Source organism: Amblyraja radiata, chromosome 3, assembly GCF_010909765.2.
Source record: "Amblyraja radiata isolate CabotCenter1 chromosome 3, sAmbRad1.1.pri, whole genome shotgun sequence".
Taxonomy (NCBI): Eukaryota; Metazoa; Chordata; class Chondrichthyes; order Rajiformes; family Rajidae; genus Amblyraja; species Amblyraja radiata.
The window spans coordinates 110,166,772-110,187,418 of NC_045958.1; the positions used below are offsets into that span (position 1 = coordinate 110,166,772).

The following is a 20,647-nucleotide window of genomic DNA, read 5'->3' on the forward strand; positions in this document are numbered from 1 at the left end:
CCAGCATCTGCAGTTCTTTCCTACACAAGGAACTGCAGATGCTGGTTTACACCGAAGGCAGACACAAAGTGCTGGAGTAACTCAGCGGGACAGGCAGCATCTCTGGAGAAAGTGTATCGGGTCGAGACCCTTCTCCATACTCTGTCTTCGTCAGGTCTGAGGAAGGGTCTCGACCCGAAACGTCACCCACTCCTTCTCTCCAGAAATGCTGCCTGTCCTGCTGAGTTACTCCAGCATTTAGTGTCTGTCTTCATTGAATTTCAATCTTTGACAAGCTTTCTTTGGTAGATAAAGTTACATTTATATTTGTATGTTTAAGAAGGAACTGCAGATGCTGGAAAATCGAAGGTAGACAAAAATGCTGGAGAAACTCAGCGGGAGAGGCAGCATCTATGGAGCGAAGGAAATAGGCAACGTTTTGGGTCGAGACCCATCTTCAGAACCCCAACGTCGCCTATTTCCTTTGCTCCATAGATGCTGCCTCACCCACTGAGTTTCTCCAGCATTTTTATCTACCTTTTATATTTGCATGGGCACTGTATATATTCCCTGTAAACAGCAAACACTTGTGCATTCTGTGCAAACACACTGAGGCCCTTGGGTCTTGAGAATGAATTTGACATTTGCAAGTCACCACCTTTTTTGTTTTCCTCCCTCTGTCTACAAAATGGCTGTACCTTTTTGTCCCAGTTGCTGCTTTTTCTCTCATCTGCCACTGACAGCTGTATTTTTAAAAAAAAGTAATTGGAACCTCAAACGACCTTGTTCTGCACAATAGCACCAGTGTTTTCTTCTTTCCGTCCCACCACTCCCACTGGCTGCAGCTTTGAACAGCTGGTTTAAAGAGGAGCAGCTCTGGTTCGTTGAAGAGTCCTTGAATGTTCCTCTCCCCATGGATACCGCCTGACCTGCCGAGCGCTCCCTGCATTTTCTGTTCCTTCCGGCTTTCCAGCATCTGTTGTTTTTTTTCTGCTGCAACGAGGAGCGAATGACGGCTGGTTTCGGGCCAATTTCTGAAGCTTGTTTTATCCGCTTGGTTGCATCGTTAATCAGTTTAGCTTGAGTTTAGTTTCGAGAAACTGCGTGGAAACAGAGCTATTCCGCGCACCGAGTCCACCCCGACCATCAATCACCCATTCACACTAGTTCTATGTTTTCCCACTTTCTCGTCTGTACAGAGTTTGTACACTCTCCCTGTGACCTAAGTGGGTTTTTTCCCGGCGCTCCGGTTTCTTCCCACACTCCAAAGATGTACAGGTCGGCAGGCCAATTGGCTTTGGTAAGAATTATACATTGTCCCCAGTGTGTGTGGGATCGTGTTAATGTACGGGGATCGCTGGTCGGCACGGACTCGGTGGGCCGAATGGCCTGTTTCCGCGCTGTGTCTCTAAATTAACCTAAACTAAGAAGGAATCAATAGGGTGAGGCAGCATCTATGGAGCGAAGGAAATAGGCAACATTTCGGGTCGAAACCCTTCTTCAGACCCAAAACTGTGCCTATATCCTTCGCTCCATAGATGCTGCCTCACCCGCTGAGTTTCTCCAGCATTTTTGTCTACCTTTGATTTTCCAGCATCTGCAGTTCCTTCTTAAACATAAGAAGGAATCGAAATCAGTTTTGGGCGGCATGGACTCGGTGGGCCGAAGGGCCTGTTTCCGCGCTGTATCTCTAAACTAAACTAAGCATCCATTCTCTACACATTTGGGGCAGTTTTCTTTTACAGCGAGGCCAGAGGGTTTAAACTTCAAACCCGCATGTCTTTGGGATGTGGGAGGAAATCGGGGCACCTGGAGGAAACCCACACGGTCATAGGGAGAAGGTGCAAACTCCACATAGACAGCACCCGGGGTCCGGATCGAACCTGGGTCTGTGATGCTGTGAGCCAGCAATTCTACCAGCTGCACCATTGTGCTATCCTTTAGTTCAGAAGCAATAGAACCATGTGGATTCTCTCCAATCCCTCGCCAGTGCTTCACGAGGGTAGGTTCACCAGGTTAATTCCCGGGATGGCGGGACTGTCATATGTTGAAAGAATGGAGCGACTGGGCTTGTACGCACTGGAATTTAGAAGGATGAGAGGGTATTTTATTGAAACACTAGACTAAGTGGGACCTGCAGGTCACAAGCGAGGCCTGGTCCCCCAACGCAACCCATTCCCCAATGCAATATTCCACCACTCACCTCTTCCCCCAATGCAACGGCGGGAGTGTTCTGTAGCCGGGGGACCGGGACAGCTTCAGGCGGGAAGCGTCCTGCAACCAGGGGAGGGGGGTGGCTTCAGGCGGGGCCTGTCGGGGGCTGGTGGAGGGGTATGTGGGGGAGGGGGTGTGGGAGGGATTGTGGGGGAGGGGTGGTGGGGAAGGGGGTGTTGGGGGTGTGTGGGGGAGGGGGTGTTTGGGGGAGGGGGATGTAGGGGAGGGGGAGTGTGTGGAGGTGGTGTATGGGGAGGGGGGTGTAGGGGAGGGGTGTAGGGGAGGGGAGGGGTATAGGGGAGTGGGTGGAGGGGAGGGGTGTGTGGGGGCTTACTGGTTCCCAGCCCCAGCTCCGACCGCACTCCTGGCTCCAGGACCCGGTTCCGGACTAACTCGGCTGCTCCCGTCCCCAGTGCCTGTCGCGCTCACAGCCCCCGCCCGTGGAACACAGCCCACACTCCGCTGCTTCAGCTTTATTCTCGGCAGCTTCTGGACGGGCGGCTTCTGGACGAGCAGCTTCTGGACATGCGCACGGAATCAGCCCCGCCTCCGGGGCTTTATTCTCCAGCGGGTGCCGGAAGAGGCGTTATCTTCATGGTGACTGACAGGCGAGAAGACCAATCTGCTGATCTCACGATTTTTTAAACTTTCATAACTTTTGTAATCTTCCATCAATCGGAACAAAACCTGGTGCAATTGGAGCAGAGGTGAACGGTGAGTAAGGTGGCGAAAAATCATAGCAATATAGGGTACCGTTTTTATGCAAATTTAAAAACAACGCAGAGTGGTCTAGATGAGAGTTTAAGTAAAAGTATAGATAGATTGATATAAGATTATTAAGGGATTGGACACGCTAGAGGAAGGAAACTTGTTCCCGATGTTGGGGGAATTCTGAACCAGGGGTCACAGTTTAAGAATAAGAGGTAGGCCATTTTGAACGGAGATGAGGAAAAAAAATTTCACCCAGAGAGTTGTGAATCTGTGGAATTCCCTGCAGTGCAGGCCAATTCTCTGGATGCTTTCAAGAGAGAGTTAGATACTCTTAAAGATAGTGAAGGGGATATGGGGAGAAGGCAGGAACGGGGTACTGAATGTGGATGATCAGCCATGATCACAGTGAATAGCGGTGCTGGCCCGGAGGGCCGAAAGGCCTACTCCTGCACCTATTGTCTATTAAACTCTTGTAGATGGAGCGGCATGGGGAAGTTTGGCCGGAGGCTGTTTGTTATCATAGTCTGATTCTCTCGGTGCTGGCTCAAAGGGCCGAATGGCCTACTCCTGCACCTATTGTCTATTGTCTATTGTTCACCATTTATTAAGTTGTTGACGGATGCTTTATCTCTATGCACCTTAACTTGAATAGAACACAAAGTGTTGGCGAAATTCAGACTGAAGAGGGGTTCTGATCAGAAGTGTTGCCTATCCATGTCCTCCATTGATGCTGCCTGACCCGCTGAGTTACCGCAGCACTATATGTTCTGCATTGAAACAGATGCTCGAATGTCAAAGCTCAGCATCTGCAGTTTAATGTCAAGATACAGCTCGGAAACAGGCCTTTCAGCCCACCGAGCCCACGCCAGTTTATAATTTTCACCAAAGCCAAATTAACCTGCAAACCTGCATGTCCTTGGAGTGTGGGAGGAAACTGGAACACCAGGAGAAATCCCACGCAGTCACAGGGAGAAGGTACAAGCCCCGTACAGACAGCACCCATGGTCAGGATCGAACCTGGGTTTCCTGGCGCCGTGAGGCAGCAACTCTGCCACAACCCTGCAACTCTGACCCCTAATATTAAAAGCTGGAGATGTTCAGAAGTTGAAACTTAAAGGGAGTGAAGGAGATGGGTAGGCTGATAGGCAATCCGGGAGGCATTAAGACCACGGCACCTCTATATTGGCCAATTGGAGGAGCTTGGCATACAAAGTCATCACAGAGTTATTTCTTTATTTGGAAGCTGATTCACTCTGTCTGTAATACATTGTCCAAAATAAGACCCATATCCAGTGTGCTCTGTGGTTTAACTGCCTAGCAGCTGCTGTAGTAATCAACCCATGTCGTCATCGCATTGTTTAGCTTAGTTAGAGATAAAGAGCGGAAAAGGCCCTTCAGTACAGAGTCCGCACCGACCTGCAACCCCCCCCCCCCTCGTACACCAGCACTATTCTACACTCCAGAGACAATTTGCAATTATACCGAACAATGAACCTACAAACCTGTACGTCTTTGGAGTGTGGGGGGAAACCAGAGCACCCGGAGAAAACCCACGTGGTCAATGGACAACAGGTGCAGGCCATTCGGCTCCTCGGCACCTCGAGCCATTCAATGTGATCATGGCTGATCATCCCCAATCAGTACCCGTGTTCCTGCCTTCTCCCCATATCCCCAGGCTCCGCCATCTTTTAAGGTCACAGGGAGAACGTACAAACTCCGCACAGACAGCACCCGAGGTCAGGATTGAACCCGGGTACTGGCGCTGTGAGGCAGCAACTCTACCGCTGGGCCACCGTGTCGCCCCTGAAGGGTCTCAACCCGAACTATCATCCATTCCTTCTCTCCAGAGATGCTGCCTGTCCCGCTGAGTTACTCAGCATCTTTTGTCCATCTTTGGCAGGGAACCACTTTTTTCATGTTGTGGCCCAATGTTCAGACACACAACACATTCTGCGTTATCTTAAACATGCAGCCACATATAGATTGTCAGTAGATAGCCTCGCCAGCCCTGACCACATCCACGTCACTCCATCTGTCGTTTTGGAAATGCAGCTCGGAAACTGAATACACAGTTACATGGAACAAGGTTATAGACAATAGACAATAGGTGCAGGAGTAGGCCATTCGGCCCTTCGAGCCAGCACCGCCATTCAATGTGATCATGGCTGATCATCCCCAATCAGTACCCCTTTCCTGCCTTCTCCCCATATCCCCTGATGTATAATCTTATGTATAAGCTAGTTTTGAGAAAAACCACTTCGGACTGTCCCATGCAACTGGCTGGCTACTGCACACACCCTGAGCACTTGCAATTGAGGGACATGTGTTTAATCAAGGTATACAAAAATGCTGGAGAAACTCGGCGGGTGAGGCAGCATCTGTGGAGCGAAGGAATAATGAAAGTAAGCATGCAGGTACTGCAGGCAGTGAAGAAAGCGAATGGCATGTTGGCCTTTATAACAAGAGGAATCGAATATAGGAGCAAAGAGGTCCTTCTGCAGTTGTATAGGGCCCTAGTGAGACTACACCTGGAGTATTGTGTGCAATTTTAGTCCCCTAATTTGAGGAAGGACATTCTTGCTATTGAGGGAGTGCAGCGTAGGTATGCAAGGTTAATTCCCGGGATGGTGGGACTGTCATATGCTGAGTGAATGGAGCGGCTGGGCTTGTACACTCTGGAGTTTAGAAGGATGAGAGGGGATCTTATTGAAACATATAAGATTATTAAGGGTTTGGACACGCTAGTGGCAGGAAACATGTTCCCGATGTTGGGGTAGTCCAGAACCAGGGGCCACATTTAAGAATAAGGGGTAAGCCATTTAGAATGGAGATGGAGGGAAAACAATTTCACAGTTGTGAGTCTGTGGAATTCTCTGCCTCAGAGGGCGGTGGAGGCCAGTTCTCTGGATACTTTCAAGGGAGGGCTAGATAGGGCTCTTAAAGGTAGGGGATACGGGGAGAAGGCAGGAACGGGGCACTGATTGTGGATGATCAGCCTTGATCACATTGAATGGCGGTGCTGGCTCGAGGGGCCGAATGGCCTACTCCTGCACCTATTGTCTATTTACATGGATTGACATTCCGGTTGACTGTAGCAACCTGGAGATAGACGCACAATGCTGGAGTAAGTCAGCGGGACAGGCAGCATCTCTGGAGAAAAGGAATAGGTCGGGACCCTTCCTCAGGCTGAGGGGAGAGGGAACTGAGAGATACGAGAAGGTACATAGAACAAATGAATGAAAGATATGCAAAAGAGCAGATCAAAACCGGTCGAGGGAAGGGGAAGCCCACAATGGTGGATCATTGGCTGCCGGGTAGGTGATAAGGCTGTCATTTACGCGTCACCATTTACATGTCACGATGCACGACGCGCGCATGGTGTATGATGACATAGCCTGTCACGCACGGCCGCGCGCTGCGCCCCAAGATTTTGTGATGGCGTGGCGCGCAAATGAGGCCCAAGTGGGACAGGCCCTTAATACAAACTGAAACTTGGCTGGACGAGAGTGAAACCAATACCACGACTGGGGTGCGGGAGGGACGGAGAGAGAGGGTTACTTGAAGTTAGAGAAATTAATATTCACACGGCTGGGTTTGATCAGCATTGAATTGAATTGGATTGAATACGTTTTTTATTTGCCAAGAATGTACACGCACAAGGAATTTGCCTTGGGTTGTAATCTACCCAAGCGAAATATGAGGTGCTGCTTCTCCAATTTGAGTTTGGCCTCACTCTGACAGCAGAGGAGGCCCAGGACAGAAAGGTCGGCGTGGGATTGGGAGGGGGAGTTATACAGTGTTTGGCAACCGGGAGATCGCGTCGGCCAAGGTAGACTGAGCGAAGGTGTTCGGTGAAACGAGTGCCCAGTCTGCGCTTGGTCTCACCGATATTGAGCCAGGGCAGGTTGTGGTTGTAGCATCTCAAGGTTCAGAGATGAGCCTGCTGTTGAGGAATTAATTAGTCTAAAGAATTTAATCAAAATTACTTTGAGACAATGGCAATCAGGAAGTATTAGTAAATGGTACACAAAATTGCTGGAGAAACTCAGCGGGTGCAGCAGCATCTATGGAGCGAAGGAAATAGGCGACGTTTCGGCCCGAAACGTCGCCTATTTCCTTCGCTCCATAGATGCTGCTGCACCCGCTGAGTTTCTCCAGCAATTTTGTGTACCTTCGATATTCCAGCATCTGCAGTTCCTTTTTGAACAGTATTAGTAAATGTCTGTGTTCACAGTTGCGTTAAGTTTCAGTTTAGTTTATTGTCACGTATACTGAAGTACTGAGGTACAGGGAAAAGCTTATGTTGCGCGCTAACCAGTCAGCGGAAAGACAATACGTGATTACAACTGAACCATTTACATGATAAAGGGGATAGCGTGAATAAGGTTTAATGCAATGTAAATAAGTAAACTCCAATCAAGGATAGTCCGAGGGTCTCCAATGAGGTCAATAGTAGTTCAGCATTGCTTTCTAGTTGTGGTAGGATGGTTCAGTTGCCTGATAATAGCTGGGAAGAAGCTGTCACTGAATCTGGAGGTGTGCATTTTCACATTTCTGTACCTTTTGCCTGATGGGAGTGGGGAGAGGAGGGAGTGGCCAGAGTGAGGTTCCTCCTTGATTGTGCAGCTGGCCTTGCCGAGGCAGCGTGAGGTGTCAATGGAAGGGGGGTTGCTTTGTGTGATGGTCTGGGCTGCAATTTCTCGCGGAGAAATCCTGCGGAGCTGCAACACATGAGGCCATTCAGCCCATCGCCTCTATGCCAGCCCTTCAGAGGGAAATCCAATTAATATCGTTCCCTGGATTGTTCCGCATAGCCTTGAATTATTATATTTTCTATTTATCTGATTTCATGGCGATAGCCATTATTGCATCTGCTTCCAATGTCGGATTATATCTGTATGTGCTTGGAAATGTTGCCCGTGTCACCACAGCTTTGCCAGACCAGCTTGGACTAATGTCCAGAGTGGAGGTACAACAAAGGTCTGTCTGTAAGAGGTAGATAATCTTATACAGTGGACAGACAAATTATAGGATCATTTTAATATTAGGAAATGAAAAATATGGTGATTTGCAGTCAGGAAGTTTGACGCAGATTATGTGCTGAAGGGAAATGTATCTTAAATATTTTTTTAGTGGTGGTACGGTGGCGCAGCAGTAGAGTTGCTGCCTTCAGGGCCTGTCCCACTTAGGTGATTTTTTCGGCGACGGCCGGCGACTGGACCCCCCCCCCTACGACAATGTCTACAACAACCTACCTCTTAGTCGACGTCAAGCTACGGCAAGCTACCGACAGCCGGCGACCCTTTGGGACGTCCACCTACGACAACCTATGTCCACCCGCGGCAACCTACGACCCTGTCGGCAACAACTGAAGACAACTTAAGACAATTCAGTCGCCGGTACCTGCCGCCGTTTGACGTAGGTTGACGTAGGTAGTCGCCAATGGAATTCACCAAAGCCAGCACTGGCAACTACCAACGTCACCAGGCCACAACCTACGACAGCACCTACGTTAGGAGAAGTCAAGCTGCACTCATTGGCGTCAAGCATTTCAAAATCTAGCGGCGACCAGAAAGACGCTACAACTCTTTGAGCGACTGAGGAGACGACTCACGACCATACTGGCGACACCCCTAGCGATAGCCTAGTCACCTGCAGTCACCTAAAAAATCGCTTAAGTGGGACGGGGACTTTACAGCACCAGAGCCCCGGGTTCATAAGTCCCAGAGTTTGAGTGAATGAAGCACGAGGAAAAATTCAATGTTCAGCGACTTCACTCTAGAAGAAGGTTGGCTTGAGAGCAAATATGATGAGTTGAGTAGATCGGGTAGATGCACAGAGTCTCTTGCCCAGAGTAGGGGAATCGAGAACCAGAGGACATACGTTTAAGGTGAGTGGGGGAAAGATTTAATAGCAATCTGAGGGGTAACCTTTTCACGCAAACGATGGTGGGTGCGTGGAATGAGGAGGTAGTTGAGCCAAAAACTATACCAACATTTTAAAGGCATTTGGATAGGAACGTGGATGGGTAAAATTGAGGGATTTACAGACCAAACGTAGGTTAGTGGGACAAGTGTAGATGGGGCACTTTGGGTAGCATGGGCATGCTGGGCTGAAGGGCCTGTTTCCGTGCTGTGTGTCTAAACTCTAAACTCCTGGGCCTCCTCCATGGCCAGAGTGAGGCCCACTGTAAATTGGAGGAGCAGCACCTCATATTTCGCTTGGGTAGTTTACACCCCAGCGGTATGAACATTGACTTCTCCAATTTCAGGTAGTCCCTGCTTTCTCCTTATTTCCCTTCCCCTTCCCAGCTCTCCCACAGCCCACTCTCCGCCTCTTCCTTTCTTCTTCCCCCCCCCCCCCCCACTCCTGCATCAGTCTGAAGAAGGGTCTCAACCCGAAACGTCACCTATTTCCTTCACTCCATAGATGCTGCCTCACCCGCTGAGTTTCTCCAGCATTTATGTCCGCCTGAATCTGGAGGTGTACGTTTTCTCACTCCTGTTCCTTTTGCCTGACGGGGGAGGGGAGAAGAGGGAGCGACCAGGGTGCGACTCATCCTTGATTATGCTGCTGGCCTTGCCGAGGCAGCGTGAGGTGTAAATGGAGTCAATGGAAGGGAGGTTGGTTTGTGAGATGGTCTGGGCTGCATCCACAACCCTACAATCTCTTGCGGTCTTGGATGGAGCTGTTCCCAAAGCAAGCTGCGATGCATCCCGGTAAAATGCTTTCTGTGGCGCATCTGTAGAAGTTGGAGTGAGTTGTTGGGGAAATGCCGAACGTCCAGAGCCTTCCAAGGAAATAGAGGCGTTGGTGTGTTTTGTTGGCTTTTGCTTCGAACCGCATTTTTTTCCTCAGTGCATCCCAGCAGAAGTATGAATGTAAGATGTTTTCTTTCTGTCCGTGCCTTTATACTGCAGATTTTAAACCTTTGGAACTGAATACCAGAAGCATTGATTCTCGTGCGGTGATATCAAGTCCTTATTCGGCTCCTGTTGCCTAGCAGAGTATAGGGAGATTAAAAGCTTTTTATTCTCTGGCACTCTGACTGTTCTGTTTAAACTGGCAGTGTACCAATATCTTATAAACACGGAGCTCATAGTTGCCTAGCAGTTCAAACAGAGTATAGGTTTCAACAGCAACTTAAATGTTCCTATTGTGAAATAACATCAACCTGAGAATGGTTTGGCTTCATGTTTGAAACTGAAGGGAAAAGTCACCTCGGATTAGTATTCATTTCTCTTTCTAAATTGTCCCTTGTGTGTACGATAGTGCCAGTTGCTTCGTGGCATTTAGTTCATGTGATAGTGGGATAACATAAGATCATAAGTCATAGGAGCAGAGTTAGGCCATTCGTCCCATCAAGTCTACTCCTCCATTCAATCATGGCTGATCTATCTCTCCCTCCTAACCCCATTCTCCTGCCTTCTCCCCATAACCCCTGACACGCATACTAATCAAGAATCTATCTATCTCCGCCTTAAAAATATCTTTTAACTAGGCCTCCACAGCCATCTGTGGCAAAGAATTCCACAGATTCACCACCCTCTGACTAAAGGAATTCCTTCTAATTTCCTTCCTAAATGAATGTCCTTTAATTCTGAGTATGACCTCTAGTCCTGGTCTCTCCCACTAGTGGAAACATCCTCTCCACATCCACTATCCAAGCCTTTCCCTGTTCGGTAAGTTTCAATGAGTTCCCCTTCGTCCTTCTAAACTCCAGCGAGTACAGGCTCAGAGGCATCAAACGCTCATCATATGTTATCCTACTCATTCCTGGGATCATTCTTGTAAACCTCCTCTGGACCTTCTCCAGAGCCAGCACATCCTTCCTCAGATAGGGTGCCCAAAATTGCTGACACCGCTCCAAATGTGGCCTGACCAGCGCATTAGAGCCTCAGCATTCTCGCCCTGGTGAAGTAAATGCTAGCTTATATTTGTAGCTATATAAGAACATAGCATCCATGACGTTAACAAATCTCAGCTAAGGACAATTTGGGCCAATAAGGCACAAGAAAACATGTTACAGAAGATCGACACAAAATGCTGGAGTAACTCAGCGGGACAGGCAGCTTCTCTGGAGAGAAGGAATGGGTGACGTTTCAGTAGAGTTACTGCCTGGGCAGTAGGGCAAGTTGGGCCGAAGGGCCTGTTTCCACACACTATGACTGTGTTTCCAATGCACTATTTCTGAACTGAGTGAACCAGTCAATCTAGTTCTAAACTTTGAAATGCTGCGATTTCCTTTCTCGTTCTGTTGTTTTATTTCAACATGATCATTTACTCAGAGCTCTCCAAATTTGTACTAAAACTCTATCCTGGATGACTGGAGCCATGATTTTAAAGCTTTTTGTAAACTCAACCTGGGGATTAAAAGTGTAGGAAGGAGCTGCAGATGCTGGTTTACACCGAAGATGGACACAACCTGCTGGAGTAACTCAGCGGGAGAGACAGCATCTCTGGAGAGAAGGAATGGGTGACGTTTCGGGTCGAGACCCTTCTTCAGACTGATGGCATTTGCCACTGATCAGGGAAAAGCTGCTCTCAAAGATTTACTGAATGCTTTTCCCAACGTTGAATGTTGTCAAGATGAATGTTGTCAAGTGTTAGTTCAAAGTGATCAATGGCATTCAGTGGTTAAGTAGCAAGTCATGTTTAGTTTAGGAAGGAACTGCAGATGCTGGTTCAAACCAAAGATAGACACTAAATGCTGAAAAAGGGTCTCGACCCAAAACGTCACCCATTCTTTCTCTGCCTGTCCCGCTGAGTTACTCCAGCATTTTGTGTCTCTCTCCATACTTAAGGGCCTGTCCCACTTGGCCATTATTTGTGCCTCATCTACGCGTCATATGTAAAATGGGTCGACGCATCGTTACACGCGACGTCGCGCGCAAATCACGCGTCATCACGTCGTCTGGCGCGCGGCGACACATGGTTACACATGGTGACATATCCATGCATCACCATGCGATACCTGTTAGACGCCGGGACGCCAGTGTGTGACGCAATGCGTGCAGCACGAAATCGTGGAGCGCCGTGCGATACCGCGCGCAACTCCACGCCTCTCCATGCGCCCGTCCCGCGCTACCCACACGCTACCCGTGCATCACAACGCGACGACCACATTTTTGGAGGTCGCGGAAATGGCACGCAAATGACGGCCAAGTGGGACAGGCCCTTTAGTTTAGCTTTCGTCACGTGTACCGAGGTACAGTGGAAAGCTTTTGTTGCGTGCAAACCAGTCAGCATAAAGACAATACATGATTACAATCGAGCTATTCACAGTGTACAGATACATGAGAGAGGGAATAACGTTATGTACAGGATAAAGTCCAGTAAAGTCCGATTAAAGCTAGTCTGAGGATCTCTATTGAGGTAGATGGTAGTTCAGGACCGCTCTCTAGTTGTTGATCGAATGGTTCAGTTGCCTGCTAACAGCTGGGAAGAATCTGGAGGTGTGCGTTTTCACACCTCTATACCTTTTGCCTGATGGGAGAGGGGAGAAGAGGGAACGACCAGGGCGAGACTCATCCTTGATTATGCTGCTGGCCTTGAAGTGTAGATGGAGTCAATGGAAGGGAGGTTGGTTTGTGTTGAAACCATGTTAACAACTTGGAACTTGGTCTGAAGAAGGGTCCCAGCCCAATACGTCGCCTGTCCATTCCCTCCGCAGATGCTGCCTGACCCACTGAGTTCCTCCAGCATGTTGTATTTTTTTGCTTAAGATTCCAGTATCTGCAGTTCGTTGTGTTAACAAAGACCAAACCAGGAAGGAAAAAGCACACCATTTTTAGATAGATACAAAATCGTGCTTCTCCTGCCGAGTTACTCCAGCATTTTGTGTCTATCTTCGGTGTAAACCAGCATCTGCAGTTCCATCCTCCGCACCATTTTTTAGATTTTACTTTAAACTTAATTCTTAAACTTTAAAGTGGAAACAGATATGGTCAAGATTATATGACCTTTGTAAATACTCAAAGTCGATTATATTTTGAAATATTGCAGGTGTGAATTTCAATCGGGGGCATTTTTGAGTCTGGGGGGTTTGTTATGTTGAGCAGTAATTATGAAGGGTGTGATTGTCAGTGCATTTCGCGCTTAGATCAATTTCATGAAAAATCACAATTTTCAATGATTCAACTGATTCACCCTGATTATCCACCATGACGGCAATTTCATGATCACCATCTTAATCCATCTATGCGTGGAGCACTTGTCATTTTATTATGTGTTGCTGGTTAATGTCAAAAGTTGTCCTGCTGCTGCTGCCACCATAAAAACACTGGGTTCAGGGAACACTGGGCCTGTCCCACTGTACAAGAATTCTCTTGAGTTTCCCCTGATTCGAACTCGAAGAATTACGGTAATAGCCGCTCGTAGGTACTCGGGGCTCTCGTGGACATTTTTCAACATGTTGAAAAAACTTCGCGAGCTTACCGAGTACCTGCCGTTAGCGTTACGAGCCGCTAAGAGACGTCCCGAGCTCCGGCATACCCGCTAGGTTCATTCTACGTGCTTACCACGAGTTTGATTTTTTTTTAAACTCGAGAGAGCTCTTCGGTATAGGCCCTTCAGGCTATTTTTATAGTGGGACAGGCCCTTCAGGCTATTTTTGCTTCAAGAGCCACGTCAAGAGTGTTTTATTGTCATATGTCCCAGATAGGACAATGAAATTCTTACTTGCTGCAGCACGACAGAATATGTAAACATAGTACATAACGGGAGAAAAAAAGTTCATTGTGTGTATATACACATGCACACATACTTAATAAATCGCAAATATAGTGCAATAATAATAATAATAGTCTGTTGTAGCTCAGAGCTTATTTGTTGTCGTGTTTAATAGCCTGATGGCTGTGGGGAAGCAGCTATTCCTGAACCTGGACGTTACAGTTTTCAGGCTCCTGTACCTTCTTCCCGATGGCAACGGAGAGATGAGTGTGTGACCAGGATGGTGTGGGTCTTTGATGATTTTGGCTGCCTTTTTGAGGCAGCGACTTCGATAGATCCCTTCGATGGTGGGGAGGTCAGAGCCGGTGATGGACTGGCCAGTGTTCACAACTTTTTGCAGTCTTTTCCGCTCCGCTTTGGTGGCATTATCACCAGTTCACCATGTTCAGTTTAGAGATGCAGCGTGGAACCAGGCCCTTCGGCCCACCGAGGCCACACCGACCAGTGATTCCCCCCCACCCCCCCCCCCCCCACACACACGCTAACACCATCCTACACACACTAGGGACAATTTACCCTTACACCAAGTCAATCAACCTACAAACCTTTGGAGTGTGGGAGGAAACCGGGCGTGGACAGAAACTCACGGGGAGAATGTACAAACTCCATATAGAGTGCCGCCAATCCCCATGTGTGCTCATAGCACCTTCCACAAACATGATGGTAGTGAGCACTAACCTCACTTCAGTCCTCACTTTTGATCAACAGTCAAAAAGATTAACAAAATGAAAAAAAATGAGAATCCTTGTGCAAGTCAGATTTTACGTTGTCGCATTTACCATCCTCATCCCCTGCCCTAAATACCTCACTGAGTCTCAGGATGGGACTCGACCTGAAACGTCACCTTTCCACGTTCTCCAGAGATGCTGGCTGACCCGCTGAGTTACTCCTGCACTCTGTGAAACGTCACCTATCCGTTTTTCTCCAGAGATGCTGCCTGGCCCGCTGAGTTACTCCAGCACTCTGTGTCCGTCACTGAGAGTATTAACTGTCTCAGCGGCAACGTCCAGTGCACTTTCTGCGGCGCATGGCCCTCTGGGAAAGCACTGCCGCCATTGAGAACTAATTTCTGATGTAAACTTGAGCGATTATACAGTGTTGTGGAAATTACAAACTGCCTTGATTGCACTGGGGATTGAAAACCGAATCGTTTACGTGTGAGAGTTTAAGTCGTAGGTGCAGAATTAGGCCATTCGGCCCATCAAATCTACTCCGCCATTCAATCGTGGCTGATCTATCTTCCCCTCTCAACCCCATTCTCCTGCTTTCTCCCCATAACCCCTGAATAGCTAAGTTGCCTATTGTGTAAGTCAGGGAGTGTCTACACTCGATCGCTTTTGCCACATCTGTGCCTCTGCGGAGATCGTCCTCAGTGTATGCCTCTCCGCCGCATGTCAGTAGGTGGACCATTGTCTGTACCTCTCCACAGTTGCATTTGTCAGAGTCCGAGAAGCCTCTCTTCTTCAGGTTGAGTCCACAACGTCCCATTCCAGTGCGGAGGCGGTTTAGGGCTTTCCAGGTAGTATAAAGGGCCTGTCCCACGAGCATGCGACAAGCGCGACCTAACGTGGTCGCTTGAGCCGTACGGCCTCGCGGCCTTCGATCGCCGGAGCCGTATGGAGTTGTGCGGAGCTGGTCCCGACAAAACTGACCGTGTTCAAAAATCCCGCAGCCGCACGCACCGCCTCGACGCCGTACGTCACGTGCGAATTTCCAGCGGACTTCGCTCGAACATCATGTCACTCACTCGACCTCCGCGCGGCCCCCGCTTCTGGTTTGGTCGCGCTTGCCGTGTGCAGTCGCATACTCATTGGATAGGCCCTTTAGGTTGCACTTGCTGCATGGAGTCGCATGCTCGTGGTACTGGCCCTTTAGGCAGGTGTTGTCCTGGTGCCATCTGTTTGTTTGGTTTATGGTGCCTGGTTGGTTTTGGTGCCTGGTTGGTTTTGGTGCCTGGTTAGTTTTGGTGCCTACACTGAAAATGCTGGAAAACAGGACAGGAAGAATCTGTGGAAGGAGAGAGTCCCATTTTGAGTTTATTAGCAGATTGAATCCATATTTTTGCTTTGAAATTGGTGTCATTCATTCATGAATGAATGAAGAAGTTTATTGGCCAAGTATTCACATACAAGGAATTTGCCTTGGTGCTCCGCCCACAAGTGACAACATGACATACAGTGACAGTTAGGAACGGCACATAAAAGGGAGAAGGGAAAATCGGAAGTGTCAGTATTGCAGTTGAATAAAGGGGACCATGGGGCCTTGAGGGAGGAGCTGGCCAAGGTTGACTGGAAAGATACACTAGCAGGGATGACAGTGGAACAAAAATGGCAGCAAAGAGTAGCCGGAAGCCAGAGGATTGGGAAACTTTCATAGGACAACAGAAGGAAACAAAATGGGCTATACGGGCTGAAAAGATGAAGTACGAAGGGAAGCTGGCTAGGAATATAAAGAAGGACAGTAAAAGCTTCTTTAGATATGTTAAGGGAAAAAGAGTAGCAAAGTCAAATGTGGATCCCTTGAAGGCAGACACGGGTGAAATTATTATGGGGAACAAAGAAATGGCAGAAGAATTGAATAGGTACTTCGGATCTGTCTTCGCAAACGAAGACACAAACAATCTCCCAGATGTACTGGAGGACAGAGGATCTAAGGGGGTAGAGGAACTGAAAGAAATGTTAATTAGGAGAGAAATAGTACTGGGTAGGCTAATGGGACTGAAGGATGATAAATCCCCTGGGCCTGACGGTCTGCATCCCAGGGTCCTCAGGGAGGTGGCTCTAGAAATAGTGGACACATTGGTGATCATTTTCCAATGTTCAATAAATTCAGGATCAGTTCCTGTGGATTGGAGGATAGCTAATGTTATCCCACTTTTCAAGAAAGGAGCGAGAGAGAAAACGGGGAATTACAGATTGGAATTACAGTGGAGGCCAAATCACTGGATGGATTTAAGAGAGAGTTAGATAGAGCTCTAGGGGCTAGTGGAATCAAGGGATATGGGGAGAAGGCAGGCACGGGTTATTGATAGGGGACGATCAGCCATGATCACAATGAATGGCGGTGCTGGCTCGAAGGGCTGAATGGCCTCCTGCGCCTATTTTCTATGTTTCTATGTTTTCATGGGGATGTATAAACTGGTAATTAACAAAGTACTGTACTGTGTAAAAGTAACCATTTGTTTTCGCTCTTTTATACTCAGTTGCCGCACCAACAACAGGAAAAGTCTGATCGGAAGCAGTCAGTCGACCGCCCTTCCGTGTCCTCACTCACCTCTCCCTGCTCATTCAGGTAAGGCATCGCTGCTGCCTGGTCAGCCTTTCACCCCATTCAAATCAGTGTGGTGCTTTACATTGCGTTAATTAATATGCCCAGAGTGCTTCCAATAGCTCTGGGCTGGATGTCGCTGGTCTTTTGCTCAGTCTGTCCATTCATGCAGATGACAACACTGTAATCTATGCCCCTTGAAACAAATGTGGAGAGCTAAAGTAAGAAGAAAAATACATAAAGAGCTGGAGGGTGGCACGGTGGTGCAGCGGTAGAGTTGTTGCCTCACAGCGCCAGAGAAGTCAGGGTTCGATCCTGACTTCGGGTGCTGCCTGTACGGAGTTTGTACGTTCTCCCCGTGACCTGCGTGGGTTTACTCCGGGATCTCCGGTTTCCTCCCATACTCCAAAGACGTACCGGTTTGTAGGTTAATTGGCTTGGTATAATTGTCCCTAATGTGTGTGGGATAGTGTGAGTGCGCGGGGATGGCTGTTCGGCGCGGACTCGATGGACCGAAGGGTATGTTTCCACACTATATCTCTAAACTAAACTAAACTAAACACAGCAGGTCAGGCAGCCTCTATTCATTCGCTCGATAGATGCTGCCTCACCCGCTGAGTTTCTCCAGCATTTTTGTCTACCTTCGATTTTTCCAGCATCCGCAGTTCTTTCTTAAACATATAGAAACATAGAAACATAGAAATTAGGTGCAGGAGTAGGCCATTCGGACCTTCGAGCCATTCAATATGATCATGGCTGATCATCCAACTCAGTATCCCGTGCCTGCCTTCTCTCCATACCCTCTGATCCCCTTAGCCACAAGGGCCACATCTAACTCCCTCTTAAATATAGCCAATGAACTGGCCTCAACTACCCTCTGTGGCAGAGAGTTCCAGAGATTCACCACTCTCTGTGTGAAAAAAGTTTTTCTCATCTCGGTTTTAAAGGATTTCCCCCTTATCCTTAAGTTGTGACCCCTTGTCCTGGACTTCCCCAACATCGGGAACAATCTTCCTGCATCTAGCCTGTCCAACCCCTTAAGAATTTTGTAAGTTTCTATAAGATCCCCTCTCAATCTCCTAAATTCTAGAGAGTATAAACCAAGTCTATCCAGTCTTTCTTCATAAGACAGTCCTGACATCCCAGGAATCAGTCTGGTGAACCTTCTCTGCACTCCCTCTATGGCAATAATGTCCTTCCTCAGATTTGGAGACCAAAACTGTACGCAATACTCCAGGTGTGGTCTCACCAAGACCCTGTACAACTGCAGTAGAACCTCCCTGCTCCTATACTCAAATCCTTTTGCTATGAAAGCTAACATACCATTCGCTTTCTTCACTGCCTGCTGCACCTGCATGCCTATTTTCAATGACTGGTGTACCATGACACCCAGGTCTCGCTGCATCTCCCCTTTTCCTAATCGGCCACCATTCAGATAATAGTCTGCTTTCCTGTTTTTGCCACCAAAATGGATAACCTCACATTTATCCACATTATACTGCATCTGCCAAACATTTGCCCACTCACCCAGCCTATCCAAGTCACCTTGCAGTCTCCTAGCATCCTCCTCACAGCTAACACTGCCCCCCAGCTTAGTGTCATCCGCAAACTTGGAGATATTGCCTTCAATTCCCTCATCCAGATCATTAATATATATTGTAAATAGCTGGGGTCCCAGCACTGAGTCCTTGCGGTACCCCACTAGTCACTGCCCGCCATTGTGAAAAGGACCCGTTACTCCTACTCTTTGCTTCCTGTTTGCCAGCCAGTTCTCTATCCACATCAATACTGAACCCCCAATGCCGTGTGCTTTAAGTTTGTATACTAATCTCTTATGTGGGACCTTGTCGAAAGCCTTCTGGAAGTCTAGATACACCACATCCACTGGTTCTCCCCTATCCACGCTACTAGTTACATCTTCGAAAAATTCTATAAGATTCGTCAGACATGATTTACCTTTCGTAAATCCATGCTGACTTTGTCCAATGATTTCACCACTTTCCAAATGTGCTGCTATCCCATCTTTAATAACTGACTCTAGCAGTTTCCCCACTACCGATGTTAGACTAACTGGTCTGTAATTCCCCGTTTTCTCTCTCCCTCCCTCCTTAAAAAGTGGGGTTACGTTTGCTACCCGCCAATCCTCAGGAACTACTCCAGAATCTAAAGCGTTTTGAAAGATTATTACTAATGCATCCACTATTTCTGGAGCTACTTCCTTAAGTACTCTGGGATGCAGCCTATCTGGCCCTGGGGATTTATCGGCCTTTAATCCATTCAATTTACCCAACACCACTTCCCGACTAATACTCCACCACTGCATATACTTATCCATGTTCTCCAGAGATGCTGTATGACCCGCTGAGTTACTCCAACTCTTTGTGTCTTTTTCTGTAAACCAGCAACTGCAGTTCCTTGTATATTCCTCAGCTAAAATAATGTCGTATTAAAAAATTTATTGAAAACCATTGCCTCGACAAACTGATATTTCAGAAGTGAGGAATCTTTAACTATTGAAGATTAAAACATTTGAAGTCATAAATGTGTCCCTGTTATTTTTTGATTTTTGCTCTTAAATCATCATTGACAGTTTTATTCTGATTCCCACAATTCAAGTACATCTATCTCTCAAAATATGCTCAATTGTTTGGCTTTGAATTTTTAAAGTCTTAGCCTTGCAATGGTGGTGTCATTCTATTGAGACAGAGCCACAGATTAGATGGGATGAAGTGGTAAAGGAAGACTATCTTCCCCTTCAGATTAATATAAATGATTCCACTGTGGTTTAGGTGGCACAGCGGTAGATTTGCTGCCCTACTGCGCCAGAGACCCAGGTTCGATCCTGACTAGGGATGCTGCCTGTACGGAGTTCGTACGTTCTCCCCGTGACCTGCGTGGGTCTTCCCCGTATGCACCAGTTTCCTGTCACACTCCAAAGACATCACAAAGGAAGACACAAACAATTTCCAGGAAAAACAAAGGGACCGGAGGAACTGAAGGGAATCCACATTAGTCAGGAAATGGTGTTAGTTAAACTTTTGGGACTGAAGGCAGATAAATCCCCTGGCCCTGATGGTCTGCATCCCAGAGTACTCAAGGAGGTGGCTCTAGAAATCGTGGGTGCATTGGTGATCATTGTCCAATGTTCTCTCGACTCTGGATCAGTTCCTGTGGACTGGAGGGTAGCCAATGTAACCCCACTCTTTAAGAAAGGAGGGAGAGATAAAACGGGGAATTATAGACCAGTTAGCCTTACATCGGTGGTGGGGAAGATGCTTGAGTCGATTATTAAAGATGTTATAGCAGCGCATTTGGAAAGCAGTGACTGGATCGGTCAAAGTCAGCATGGAATATTTCTGGAATTTTTTGAGGATGTAACAAGTAGTATGTGGTGTATCAGGACTTTCGAAAAGCCTTTGACAAGGTCCCACACAAGAGATTAGTGTGCAAAATTAGAGCACATGGTATTGGGGGCAGGGTATTGAGAACTGGTTGGCAGACAGGAAGCAACGAGTAGGAATTAACGGGTCCTTTTCAGAATGACAGGCAGTGACTTGTGGGGTGCCGCAAGGCTCAGTGCTGGGACCCCAGTTATTTACAATGTTTATTAACAATTTAGACGAGGGAATTCAATGTGACATCTCCACGTTTGCGGATGAAACAAAAGCTGGGTGGCAGTTTGAGCTGCGAGCAGGATGCTATGAGGCTGCAGGGTGACTTGGAGAGGTTGGGTGAGTGGGCAGAT

The 20,647-nt window shown here is 47.8% G+C and overlaps 1 protein-coding gene across 1 annotated transcript in view; it reads left to right on the forward strand.

Annotated features, from left to right (window-relative positions):
• Nucleotides 1–20,647, forward strand: part of mast4 (microtubule associated serine/threonine kinase family member 4) — a 369,378-nt gene that overhangs the window by 291,570 nt on the left and 57,161 nt on the right. Inside the window, exon 5 of the mRNA XM_033018827.1 lies at nucleotides 16,838–16,926. Within this exon, the coding sequence (XP_032874718.1) occupies nucleotides 16,838–16,926 (89 nt within the window). The remainder of the gene's footprint in view (nucleotides 1–16,837; nucleotides 16,927–20,647) is intronic.